At 34.3% G+C, this 14,564-nt stretch overlaps 1 protein-coding gene across 1 annotated transcript in view; it reads left to right on the top strand.

Moving 5' to 3' along the window:
• The window catches only part of Sema3c (semaphorin 3C), a 144,404-nt gene that overhangs the window by 115,085 nt on the left and 14,755 nt on the right, over window positions 1-14,564 (top strand). The window contains exons 13-14 of the mRNA XM_090332899.1: window positions 9,113-9,201; window positions 12,064-12,105. Coding sequence (XP_090189025.1) covers window positions 9,113-9,201; window positions 12,064-12,105 — 131 coding nt within the window. The remainder of the gene's footprint in view (window positions 1-9,112; window positions 9,202-12,063; window positions 12,106-14,564) is intronic.

The raw sequence follows: 14,564 nt of genomic DNA on the forward strand, positions 1-14,564 counted from the left end.
CTGATCAGTGAGCACATAGAAACATAGAAATAACAATATGGTTTATTTATTCAGTAGAATTTATTGAGCCTATTTTGTCATTATGGTTTGGAAAGAAGAAAAACAAAATCACTGTTTATTAGGAAAATTAACGTATAGTGAAGACAAAGCAATCCAATTCAATATATGTTTATTGAATGTCAGAGCAGCTGCTTGACAGACTTTATTATCAAGGTAATGTACAGAAAGGTTATAGTTACATACATAAAGGTAACGAGTACATTACATGTTATCTCTTTTTCTTTCATTTATTTTCCTGTGGTTTATCCGATGTCATTGTTTTCTTTTTTTTAACTTTGGTGAGGAAGGGGAACAAGAAAATGATGAGAAAAAAGACAAAGAGTGAACCAATTCAACAGCAGTATTCCCAGGACAATATGTTGGAAAGTAGGAGAAAAATTATAATTTTTGGCAGTTTTTAATTGCTATAAAAATGTCCACGAAATCATTGTCTTTAACCATCCATATTTCTTATGTAATGTTCCCAGGAATAGTAGCAGACCTGTCCTCTCAAGTCAGAGTTTCATAAAGTTTGGTCAGTGTTGGTAGGCTTCATCACTTTTTGAAAAAGACACAAGTTCTATAGGTTTAATTTCTCAATTTCAGGCCCAGTTCAGGAAATGGTGTGTGTGTGTGTGTGTGTGTGTGTGTGTGTGTGTGTGTGTGTGTGTGTGAAGAAGCTTGAACTTAAGGCCTAGATACTGTGAGAAATTTTGCTCAAGGCTGTCCCTCTACTACTTGTGTCATAGTTTCACTTCTAGGTAATTGTAGATAAGTGTCTCACAGATTTTCCTGCATAGCCTGAATTCAACCTGACTATAATTCTCAGATCTCAGCCCCCTCTTTAGTAAGGATTACAGGTGTGAGCCACTGCCACCTGGCTCCAGGATATATTGAACATGACACCTTAGAAAATATTTCTTCCTTATATGGGTGAAAAGTGACTGGAATGGGAAATTCTCTAGGGATCTCTTCCCTCCTTTCTCAGTGGGTGTGTTGTGGTTGCTTTAGAAATCCAAGAAAAGTCAAACACATTGCCCACAAACAATAGTCACAGTGAGTTTAGTGCCATTTAAATGAATGAATTAAAAAAAGTATTAAGATTGAAAAAAAACTCATGGTAAACAAATGAGATCTAATTGTGTTGCCCTTTTTGCTGTCTGTGCAAAGTAAGAATTTGTGAGATTAAATTGTTTAGCATTGTGAAGGTATTGGAAACAGTACTGAAATCAAGCCCAGATTGAGTGGACTTTCCAGTAGGACAAGTCAAAGGGGTTAATACTTCACCAGAGAGGGCTGTGCTTGAGATAGAGATAGGAGAGTCATTATCAATGTAGGTGTTAGTTGAGTTCATGACAATGCTTGAAGTCAGTCCAGGAGACTCTGATGATTAGGAATTAACACTGAGAGTACATTAAAGGGCTGAAAAAATAAAGAGCATTTTCCAGGAAGATAGAGAAGAGACCATGAAGGTAAATGGAGAATAGAAGGAAGTAACATCTTGATGGCCTTAAGAGAAAGCTAATGAGCAATCATTGCATGTGGCCCCTTCGTATTTGAGTGCCTTTGCAGCACTCTGCTTTCCATTCCATCCTGTCTTCTAACAAGCCAACATAGGAGCACAGAATAACCTAACCACCCCATATGGTAACAAGATGTGAACAGAAAGAAGAAAGGGGTTAATGAACACCACATGGTGAATAGAGAAAGTGCCAAATGCAGAGGGAAAAGATCCTCATTAATGAGAGTCTAGAAACAGATAATTACACACACACACACACACATACACACATATAATATGTGCATATTTACACATGTGTATATTATTAATATTTGACAATTAATGCAGAATGGTTTTGTTTTCAATAAAAAAAAATACAGGGACATATAAGGACCATAAAATTCACTAATTTCAGCTAGGCACCAATGGCTCATGCCTATAATCCTAGTTTCTCAGAAGACTGAGATCTGAGCATCCTAGTTAGAATCCAGCCCCATCAAGAAAGTCTGTGAGATGATTATCTTCAATTAACTTGCCAAAGTCTGTAAGTGGAGCTGTGGCTCAAGTGGTAGAACACTGCCCGTGAGCAAGAATGCTAACGAATAGTGAAGTACCAAGACCCTGAGTTCAAGTTCTAGTATCAGCACACATAAGCACACAAAAAGCAACTTCATAGTCTATATTTTGTAGAGAAGGAAGAAATTTACATGCTTCTGGGTTCGATTATATAAAAATATAATGATATGTGTATAGTACATAAATGAAATATATGTTAAAATTAAAATTTTACAAGCATGGGAGCACATTACATATATAAAGTATGTTTTACATATGTGTGTATGCATATGTATGTAGTTCACTCAGAAACACTGTAGCATCTGTTCTACTTGGGCTAGAGAGAAACAATTGTTACTACTCAAGTTCTGAGGAAATTACCACCACAGCACAGTCTCTCACATATCCAGTATACAAAACATTTGCAGAAGCAGCACCTTCCTAACGTAATTATTATATGGAAAATCACAGCAGTAGTGTCCTGTATGAAGAGAATGGTTTGATCCAGGCTCTCTTGAAGATTTATACTCTATTTTCTGAAAAACAAACATACATGGTTTATTTATCTACATTTCTTAAATTGTTATTTTTTATTCATTCAAGTTGTATATGATTATGAAACAAGTCAAAATGTAGACTTTAATGAAGAATAGTAGGAATTTGTAGAGTTCTTTGTTTGAAGTTAAACACAGTTTAGAATTTAGAAGTTTTTGGACAGGAAAATGCCTGCAGAGCCCTAATACAACATACAGTGCCTTTCTACAGGGCAAAAAAAAAAAAAAAAAAAAAAACGAACCCAAATTATCAAGCCATGTGTAATGAGTAACACACATAAATAGTTTCAAGTTAGTGTTTGTCAGGTTTTATGACTAGATATTAGTTCAAGTCAGTTTGGAGTTTAAAATTTAAAAAAAATGTAAAAAGATAAAGCCCTACAAATTTTGAGGTTGGGAAATAGAAATAAAAGACAATGAATGGGACAATTTTAAAAATAAGAGAGTAGGGTGAGGAGTGTGGCCTACGGGTAGACTGCTTGTCTAGTAACCAAGAATCCCTGGGTTCAATTCCTGGATTCCACATACACAGAAAAAGCTGGAAATGGTGCTGTAGCTAAAGTGGCAGAGCTCTAGGCTCAAGAAAGCCCAGGTCCTGAGTTCAAGATCCAGGATTGACAAAATAATGATAACAACAGCAAGAAATAGAATAAAAGAGTAATCCCTTATTCATAATTGGAATTTTAACCTATATATTGATTTTTCTTACCTTTCATGAGAGATATCACAATAGCTCGATTTGATTTTTTTTTTTTGGAGGAAGGAACACTTTTGTTTTATTGTCACTTAAGATGCTTATTCTGACCATTGCTGGCATTTATTTTATTAAAGGAGATCATTGCTTCACACTGGTGGCTGGTGGGTTGATGTTGTTTGAGAAGGACTCCAGATTCTTTGGAACTTTGGCCTCTTTCATCCTTAGGAGGAAGTATACATTAGCATTGTCTTGTGTCAGCATTTATGAGACAAGAAAATTCTTAAATGTTCTTTATACCAATCTGCCCTCACAGGAAGAGGTTATATCTGCTTTTGTTATTCATTCCTATGGATCTTGGTTTGTACTTTGTGATGGTTTGTGTATAAATGCAAAACTAGAAGATATTGAAGGGAAATCTCATTACATAGCCCAGGGTGTCTTCATACTTTTGGTCTTTGGGCCTCTTCTACTTGAATGCTTGGATTGCAGGCAAACACCACCAGACCTGGTGTAAAAGATACATTAGCACTTATTCCAATGCAGGGGTCTGTATACAACACTTTGCACAGCTTTTATTCTTTGAAAAATGATAATTGGCACCTTCATCTAGAAAGCATAAATAAAATATTTTCTATCTGTAGATAAAGAATTCTGAGTCTTTCAAAAATGTCACCTCATTATTTGGGGGGCCCTACTGTTTTACATAAAATGCTAGCATCATTGTGACAAAGTGTCCTTTCACTCTTGATACAGCCAAGGACTTTTTTCTTTCTTCTACAATTTATTTTTAGCCATTTAAATATAATATGTTAAGTCTTAGCTCTTTATATTCACTATATTATTTCTTAATGAATTTTTAAATCTAGAATGTATTATTTTCATCAAATTTGGAGAAGTTTGGGATAATATTACTTCCAATTTTTTCTTCTACAATATTAGTATATTCTTTTGAAATGCTGGTTGCATATATATGAAGCCATTCAATGATACCCAGAGTCCAAGAGTCTGTTTACTTCATCTTTCTTTCTCTTCTTCCATCCTTCCAATTAAATTTGTTCTTATTGGCCTATTTCTAAGTTCATTGACTTTTCTGTTTTCAAATTCACCTTGCTATCCTTCTCTTAAGCTCATTATATTAATAATTTATTTATACCTATTATACTTTTAAATCTAATATATCTAATTTTTAAATTGTACTTATTCCTTTGTTATCCTTTCTGTTTACTCATTAATACAATGTCTTCCTTTAAGTTTGAGTATATTTATATCTTCTTTAAAGTTGCTGTTTAGTAAGCCCAATGTCTGTTTGTCTTAACTTCTTCACTCTTTTTACATGGTTGGCCATATTTGCTTTCTATTTGCTTATATGTAATAAATTTGGTTCTTGAATGTTAGACATGATGGATCTTTCCTTGTCCTTAGATTCTGTTTATTTCTTCTGAAGCAAGTGCTTTATTAGGTGATAATCTCTGTCACATTTGATCTTATTTAACTGTTCATTAGAATGCATGTATTCAAAGTAAGTCACTTGAATTTCTCAAGAATCCAACTCTAAATTCTTTCTTTTCTATTAGGTCTTGCTTATGAATTTTGTGGCACTCTGAAAAGCTCAGCTTTGTGTTTGTCAACTGAATGTGAATAATCTTCACAAGTGGTTAATAAATCTGAATGAGGCCAGAACTCCAACTTTAACCAACATATTTTCACCCCTTGAACTGATGAAGTTATGATTTGTTTTTTGACCTCTTCCCTGAGTAGCTGCAAGCCTGGATGCTTTCATGCCCTGCTAAAATGTTGCCCAGTACTCAGTCCCCCAGACTTCGTGTGTTCTCATGTGGATATGAGCACCCCATGCCAGACAGTTCTCTTCCTCTGTATGCTCTGTGTCCTAGAATTCAGTTCCATCTTCTGCTGTAAAGTGTTATATAAACCTCTTCATCTCAAGTGAGTCTTCCGTGCTCAACTTGGATGTTAACTCTCTGAACTTGTACTGGAAAATAATTTGCAGGCAGGAAAAGTGGTGATGGTGAAGCCTATCGGCCCCCTTTACTTTAATCTTGAACTTTCTACTATCAGTTGGTAAGAATGGGTTCCAATAGTGGGACATAAAAGCTTGTTTAAAAAAAAAACCTTTCTCAATCAAGAAACTTGTTCTAGTAACTTACTTCATAGTGGTCAATTACCATAGTGACTTCCAGAAAGGTTATCCTTATGACATTTCTCCTGAAAGTGTTTGAAAGTTCCTTTTTCCCCTACATCTATGGCAAATCTAGTTTTTATCAATCACTGTACTGTTTGCAGATTAAGTGTTCTTTTTGCACTTTCATGAAACAAATACATGATTTTCAAAACACCTTGATTTTTAAAGCACCTGAAACTTCTTTATTAGGATTAAGCTTTAACCTTTTATTGAGTATCTTTATTTCATTATTAGTTTATGCATTAAAAAAGTATTATTTTAGTGAAATGTACAGAGAATTAAGATTTTTATAAATTTATATTAAAATGACTAATTAGTGGCTCCCTCTTTGATTAATGAAGTTAACTACCACAAAATTAACAGGTTAAAAAGAATTATACTGTTTGGGTCTGGGTTACTTAAATATTTAAGCAGATATATGTTTCTCTGTAAAACTGGTGATATTTAAGGTGGATAAAACTTCTACATCCATGATCTGATAGGAGAAACAATATGTGTGTGGTTTTCTAGATTCCAACAGGACCTTTTTTTGCCAGTCCTATGGCTTGAACTCGGGGTTTGAGCACTGTCTTTGGGCTTTCTCAAGGCTAGAGATCTACCACTTGGGCCACAATACCACTGCTGGCTTTTTCTGTGTATGTGATACCAAGGAATGGAACCCAGGGCCTTGTGCATGTTAGCCAAGCATTCTACCATTAGACCAAACTCCTGGCCTTTCAAAAGAACTTCTGAGGGAGGTAATCTGAAAGCCACACTTAGAAAATCTTTGTGAGCTTGAACATGACTAGAGGTGATAAGGAGCCAAATGAAGGTGAAAGTCTATATTTTCTTTACAACATGAGAAAGAGTTACCATAGCAAATGAGATATCTTTTATAATTCTAATTTTAATCTGAAAAAAAAAAATTCATTATGATCATGCATTAGGCCATTGAGTTTGACCTGGAAGGTCATTGTGATGAAGTCAGAGGAAAAGAGGGAACTGGAATCTGGGTGTTTGTCTCTCCTGAATGAATAAAGCTGCTTCTTACATGGTATGAATTACTTAATTACAAACTAACAGAAATAGGCACCATTTGTAGGCCAGTAATTGTAATTTGTAGGCCAGTATGAAAGTTTAGGGTCCTTTTTAAAAAAAAGAGAGAGGAAAAAAAAATTTCAAAGAGGTAAAAAGTAGATCCTTAATTCAGACTTACATGCCCTCCAAGCACAAGAGTTTGTGTAACTATGCAGGTCATATTCCTGTGAAGCCAGTCTGACTAGAATAATTTTAGAGTTTAGCAGGAAAGAGAGGCTACTGACTAGATTTAATTAAGGAGGCAATGTTCAAAGAAATCCTAAGCAAATGCAGTTTAACTAACCGGTTTCCAGGGAAACTCTTTAAGGGCTTTAGTTAAAATGCAACCCAGGAGCTGGGCCTACAGGTGATTGTTCAAGTGACCTGCTGATAATGAGCTGTGTTTGATCACTTGTTTGAGACAGCGAACACCTACTGTGCTAGAAATGCAAGCTGATCTCCTGCCTGGAGCCCAGGGATAGTTTTAAGACAATAGCTATGATCCCTGTTAGGAGGGGTGGGGGAAATTTGAGGTAGTATACAATGTTAAATGCAAGATTTAAGCTTGTCTGATGAATTGCCTTTAAATAGATAAAGAAATATAAGAAACTAAAAATTACTAAGTTAGATCTATTGTTAGTGTATGCGTGTACTTTATGCAAATCACTTCTAAGATTTATCTTGCTTAATCATACACCAATGCTGTAATATATTAATTCAGGAGTTTATCCTCAATCTCATAGCAGAGGAAATTGAAGTGGAACAAATGGACTTCTGTCCTATCAAAAGCTTAAAAATAAAAGAATGAAAAATTAAAAATACTAATGATGCTGAGGAGAAACTCTGTACCAGGTGCCATGATAAACAGTTTTTTCTTGTTTTTGTTCTTACTCATTTAGCTAGAACTCTTTCATCAGAAAAATGACCATACAGCTATTCAAACTAGGTAAAAACCAAGAAACAAAAGCCCCACTTGGAGAAATGTTGAAAGCAGCCATGGTCCAGCAAAATCTGTGCTAATGTGCTGTGTCAGAATTTATCTTACCACCTTTCAGTTCTGTTTTCCTTCACAATGTTAATTTGCAAATGGGAAATCTGTGTATAGTCACAGGAATGGCTCCAGCACCTCCAAATACACAAGGCTTCAATGGTCCTGATGTAGGAAGATGTAAGTCCTTCAGAAAGGGCTGAGTTCTGACTCGTGTCTGATCCCTCTCTTGCGTGAACCATGGAGACTTAAATCAAGTGTGAGCATTTCTCCCAGAACTAGCAGAGAGGGAACCTATCCTTTGGTCATGGTAGACTGAGACTTAGAAGAGTATTGTTCCCAAAGGTATCTTTGTTGGATAGTACCAAAAGAAGAGGAAGTGGTTCTGGGCACATTGTAGTAGCTGCTACCCACTGAAGAAGGCACAATTGTGCACTATCCACATCCTACACACAAGCCAAGTGAAGAAAGTAGCTCTTTAGTAAATGCATAGTAGCATGATGCTTTTTTCCCAAGGATTTGGTAGCAATTTCCCAACCCAACAGAATAATAAAAAGGATTTATGTTTATGAGTACATTCAAGGAATGCTATTCTCACCAACCCTAAAAGGAATTCATTTGATAACTGTGTTATCTTCTTCAAATAAAGGGGCAAGGAGATGGCTTTATGTGGACATAAGTAATGGGGAATTTTATGGCCATTGTGGAATGCATATCTCACAATGACTAATGGTTTAATGTGAACACACTTACAACTCAACAAACATAAAATCTCAACTGTGAGTTCTTCTGTAAACTTTTGTAAAGCTTTTATACAACTGTGAACTTGTGAGTCGTCTATGTGTCTTTGTGTCTAGACTGTCTAGCTTACATTCAATAATTCCTGTTGCACTGATGAATAAAAATGGATGTTCCCTTCTTGAATGCCTGTTTGTTAAACATGTCATTTGAAATATGATGTAAAAATCAATGTTAATAAATTCTTTAAATAAAAAAATGATGGAAGTTTGCTTATTTATTTAGCAGCAAATGGTGAATATTAAGGATACTGTTAAAGTAGTTCCTATATAGAGAACTTAGCATTACCAGAAAAATTAAATAAGAATAAAACAAAAATATCTGCAATAAATCAAAGAAGAGTTCTACCTTTCATCTTGAATAAATAAAAGTAAATTGTACATTATCTTTAATAGGCTCATGTTTATAGGTCTTCTTCATACAATGTTTTATAAAAATGAAAAGTATTTTTATATCCTTTCAGAAGAAAATGATTCGTTTTAATTTTCCCTTACATTAAGTTAAACATTGACTTAAAATTAGGAGCTTTTTTTTCATTTAGGGGTACTTATTATGTATTCTTTTATTTTTCATTGTTTTTGTTTTGTTTAGTAAGTGGAAAGTTTGTGCTTTTTGGTAAAAATACACAGATATGTATGTATGATGTTTTAATATATGTAACTTTTTGATATCTTTTTCTTTAAAGAAAATGTATGCATCTCAATGTTTCTCTGTTTAATTTTAGATCGAGGTACCGTGCAGAAGGTTGTAGTCCTTCCGATGAACACTTCTGCCAGTGGTGAGCTCATTCTAGAGGAAATGGAAGTCTTCAAGGTTTGAGCATCTCTTCTGCTAATCTGAAAACATGTGCAATGAATGCAATTCTTTAACCTCACAGCCACTGGGGAGGAAAAATATTTGACCAGAGATCAAATAAATGATGGTCATAAATATTTGTGGGTAGGAAAACATCAGATAAAATGAGAAATATAGAACAAATATTTTTGTGAAGTATTTTCTTACACTGCAAGTTATCGTAACATAAAAGGATGGCTGTTTTTTTTTTTTACTTTCTCAGCTATCATCACAATTGTAGTCATCATTTTTTAAAAGAATGAGTTGCTGAGGACAAGGTCTAGATGAACTTGCCATGAAAGGGCTATTGTGATTTGCTTCACAGGCTACTGAAACACAAACGCTTACACATTATTGATCTTTTGATATGCATTCTCATATTCTCGTAGCCACTGACTTCAAGAAAAACTGTTTTGATTTTTTTTCCGATTGTATTGCTTTCAATTCAGATGACACTCACGTTAAATGAAATAAGTGTTTCCCTTAAAATCTTGGGTTCTGTCACTCGTCAGGAATTTACTGAATTTTTCTTTTTGACTTAAATTTGGGATTGATAAAACAAAAGAAGAAAGAAAAGAAAGAACAAAGCATGTAATAAAGGACATGGGGAGGAAAGTTCAGTTTCATAAGCTCTTGCCTGCTCAGGGCAGAGTGCCTATTCATTATATCCCTTGTGTCAGGAGAGGGGATTTGCTGTGTCCTGCCTTGTCCTTTTCTTCTTAATGTCACTGTAGTTCAAGTGGCCCTTTTGTCTGTACTTGGGAAGATAGCTAAAACACAGAGAGAGGAACTATTAGAATTGCAAAGAAACTTTGGCAGGAAATCTTCTTGTTGCAAGATCACTATTCCTAACTAAACCAATTAAGAAACAATAACTCACCGAAAACAAAAGAGCAGAGATAGCCTGGCTGAGTAAAAGTAGCTCAGACCTCCCAGGACTAAGTTGCTTTGCTTAGCTGAATGGATTCAGACTGTTTTGAGTTATTAATGTATATTAGTAAGGTCATTAAAATATTGAGCTTATAAGAATTTATGGAGTAAAATATAATACTGTTATATTTTGCTAACATATAATAATACAAGTAAAGAAATACAAAAAATAACCAAGTCAAATAACTAGTGGATGGAGGAGCACTGGTAACTTTTCCTGTGTGTTATTAAATGTACAATGTTGTGGGGCAGATTTTAGTATTTGGTTCTTTTTTATTAGTGCATTAAAATTGTGACCATAAAATAATATGAGCGCTCTCTCTCTCTCTCTCTCTCTCTCTCTCTCTCTCTCTCTCTCTATATATATATATATATATATACACATATATATGTTATACACACAGGTAGCTGTTGTTCCATTTTATTTTTGAAGAAATGGTTATTTAATAAAGTTAAACACTTCATTGCATAGTCTATATTTTAGATATTTAACTAAGAATAGTTTGTGTTAGGCCTGAGGAATGTGTCTTATTCTTGGGTTTTCAGCAGAGAGAAGAATAATTTGATGTGTCATGTCATTTTTAATACTGAAATATTTTTTCTTGATTGCTGGGAAATGTTAATTAAGTGAATATGACACAAACCCAAACATATATATTATGAAAATATCTCAAAAGAAATGTAAGATATTCTGCCTGAGTGAGAGCTACTGATGGTCTGTTACGTGAATTGTTCTGTTTTTATCATTATGAAGAATAAACTCTCAGTGGAAAAAGAGAGTCAGTCAGAATGTATGTGGGGATAACAACCCAAGAGAGAGACTAAATCTACATGAGCCTTTTCACTAATACGTGTACCAGTGATAGAACAAGAATCAAGAGTCACGGTTACTAAATACAGTAACTGTAGCCTGGTGTTAGTGTCACAGTTTCTGAGGTGAGGTAAAAAGTAATTGGGTGTACATGACCCACTCTGATGAGCATGTAAGGAAATAATGCATTAAGCTGGAAAAAAAATCCTTAATGATGTGACATGCTGAGATAGTGCAGACAAGTAAATGTAACTGTTTTTCTTTCTTTAAGCAGGCACTTAGTTTTTACACAGTGCACTTGGTTCCTTTTTGGAGAATGAGCCTGATTTCCCTGAGTTTAATTTGAATTGAAGTACCATCATTAGGGGTTACCTTGTTGAATCTCAGTTGAAACATTTCGTGTGTGTGTGTGTGTGTGTGTGTGTGTGTGTGTTTATGTGTGTTCATAAAGGGCAAAAGGTTTATTTCTTTTACTTTTTAAGCATTTATACATACCTGTGGCTCCAGGACACACCAGAAATTGTGGGCACATTTGAGTTTGAACATTTTACTACCAATTGAATGTCTCAAATAAAAAAAAAAAACTCCATGGACATTGATCTGGTTATTAGAAGTCTAATTTTATGTGTAAAAGGACATAATATTGTTTAAGAAGTAGACATGTAAGTAGTGGCTTTGAGAAGAATGACTGCTTTGGAGACTTCTTAGGCTTCTATTTTCATCCCATTCCCATTTACAGAAAGACCTTATCTATCATATTTCTCAACAAGAAGAATTAGAGACTATACCTGACATGAATACATATTTCTAGATGGTACTTGACAGGTGAACAGCTAAGTCTCAGGCAGTGCCTGTGTTATGGAGAAACAGATGGAGTAACTTTAGAGAGCCCTCCTAAAGGTAGTGCATCATAAGCACTACCTTTTTAAAGTGTTATAATGAATCTAAACTTAGTCCCTAAAGAAAAAACATAGTTTATTGAGAAGTGTATGTACAAAGAGAAATATGATGACTTTTTGAGTTTTTATACATAATACTTGGATGTAAAATTGTTCCTAAAAATCACATGAACAATTAACATAGTTTTCTATTTTTTTTAGAATCATGTGCCAATAACAACAATGAAAATCTCATCCAAAAAGGTAAAACCTAAGCCATTTTCTTCATGTTGAAATAGCTTATTATTATTTGCTACTCTAAAAATATATTTAACTTCAGAAAATCTAGTTTTATTGTTAAAAATATTTAATACTGTGTAAAGTGTATCATAAAATTACCTTTCATTTTGATATAGAAGTTATTAACTACTAGCAGTAGCCTGAATATATTTATTTTTATATAAAAGCTAGGCCAGGTGTATTCATAAACTATATTGTTAACTGCTAACTTCTTTGTACAAGTACTTAAAGATAATAAAATGAAAGGTAATAAAAATGAAATAAAAGTTCATCAGAGCATCACACACATACAGAAATATTCTAATATTTTATATTATAATCAGTAAAGCCAACTAAAATGAATGTCATCTTCCAAAGGGAAAAAATAGCATAATGCTTGGGTTATAATAATTCTCAGAAGCTTGGAATGGGTAATCAATTATACTTTAAATTTTTACTTCTACAAATTAGAAATATGCAATACATTTTTTCTATGGTTAATTTTAAGGCAAATATATTCCCTATTGCTTATACACATCTGAAAAACATTATGAATATCCTGTCACAATTTAAAGAAGAAATTTTGGATAATTATTTTAAATCTATTAATGTGTATTTAAAGGGAAATACACAGTAACCATTACAAAGAAGTATCCATTTCCAATCTCTCCAGCCTTCAAAGGTGTTCCCTTAATGAAGTTCTCCAGAGTTGAGTACAGAACTGAGGCAGGATGGAGTTCAGATTTGGATTGAGATTTGTCTGAAGCTCAACCTGACCCTTAATTATGGACAAATTGATAAACTTCTCTGGCCTGTGTTTCCACACCTGTATCGTGACATTTTTTTTTACAAGTTATCTTATATAAACCACCTAAGATAAAGTGGTTCTCAACTAATGCTGTCAATCAGAGGCTGACATTCATTTTTGTTGGAATAGAGAATAAAGGTTTTCTTATATTTGTACAACTGATTCGATAATTTCAGTCTTGTTTACCATATTAGGCATGTTAGAGATGATGTAGTATTCCAAAGTCTGCCTTGTTCTCTTTTTACTTGAATAAATTTTATGAGTAAAAATAAATAGGCTAAGTGAAAGCTGAAGATCTCATCTGTAAAAATGTTTGTGTGGTCTATAAGAAACATTATCCCAAGTCACAAGGAGTGATTTGTCATTTTGTCTAATGTCCTAGGGAGCTGATCATAAGTCAGAATTGTCTTTGAAGTTAGCAGGGAAGACTTTTGTTTACAGTGGCCTAATAGAAAAAGAAAATATTATCAGAATAAAATTCAAAATTGTCATGAAGCAATTGTGGCACAGCTATAGGTCTTAGACTATTTGTAGTTAACATATCACACTGGTTTTCAACTTCTTACATTCTTCAGAATGAAACTACTTCCTTAGAACAATTCAAGTTGGATGGGATTGGAGGCATAGCTCAGTTGGTAGAGCAACAGCCAATGAATGAAAACATCAGGTACCAAGTCCAGTCTCAGACCTGAAAGGAGAGGGAAGGGAAGGGGAAGGGGAAGGAGAAGGGGCAGGGAAAGGGGAAAGGGAAGGGGAAAGGGAAGGGGAAGGGGAAGGAAAGGAAAGGAACAAACAGAAGCTAGGTGCCAGGGGCTGATACCTATAATCCTAGATACTCAGGCAGTTAAAATCTTAGGATCAAAGTTCAAAGCCACCCTGGGCACAAAGTCCAAGAAACTCTTATCTTCAATTAATCACCAAAAAGCTGAAAGTGGAGCTGTGGTTCAAGTGGTAGAGTGCTAGTCTTGAGCAAAAAAGCTCAGGGACAGCACCTATACCCTGAGTTCAAACCAAAGGACTGGCACATAAACACACAAAGGCAAATGCCAATAAAGCCACCTGTGTCATTTTCTGAAATAACGTATTCTGCTTAAAATAGTATATTGAGGAATAGTCATTATGTGATTCTTTAATTTACTTAAACATTATTTCAAACATTTCTGGATAAATGATTGCTATATACCACTATTGTAATATTTTTTTTACCATTACGACAATATTTTTTTGCAGCTCCAGGGTTTGAACTCAGGATCTGGGCACTGTCCTTGAGCCTTCTCAAAGCTAGAGCTCTACCACTTGAGCCACAGCACCACTTCTGGCTTTTTCTGTGTGTGTGGTATCAAGGAATTGAATCCAGAGTTTTCTGGTTGCTAGGCAAGCACTCTACCACTAGGTCAAACTCCCAGCTATGATATACTTTTTTAAGGAAAGATTACTTTTAAAAAAATATAAAGAAAATGTATTTTCCTATTATTTGGATCTCTAGGAATCAAATTTAGAAAAACTTTTGGGGAAAAAAATACCTTGTTCAGAATAAAGTAATTATATTAGACAGAGTCTAAAAGACTGGCTAGAATGGAAAACTACAGAGTTTGTTAATCAGTGTTTTACTATATTATTTTAATCAGTTGATATA

The sequence above is a fragment of the Megascapheus bottae genome, chromosome 5 (genome assembly GCF_031878675.1).
Source record: "Megascapheus bottae isolate mThoBot1 chromosome 5, mThoBot2.hap1, whole genome shotgun sequence".
Classification (NCBI taxonomy): domain Eukaryota; kingdom Metazoa; phylum Chordata; class Mammalia; order Rodentia; family Geomyidae; genus Megascapheus; species Megascapheus bottae.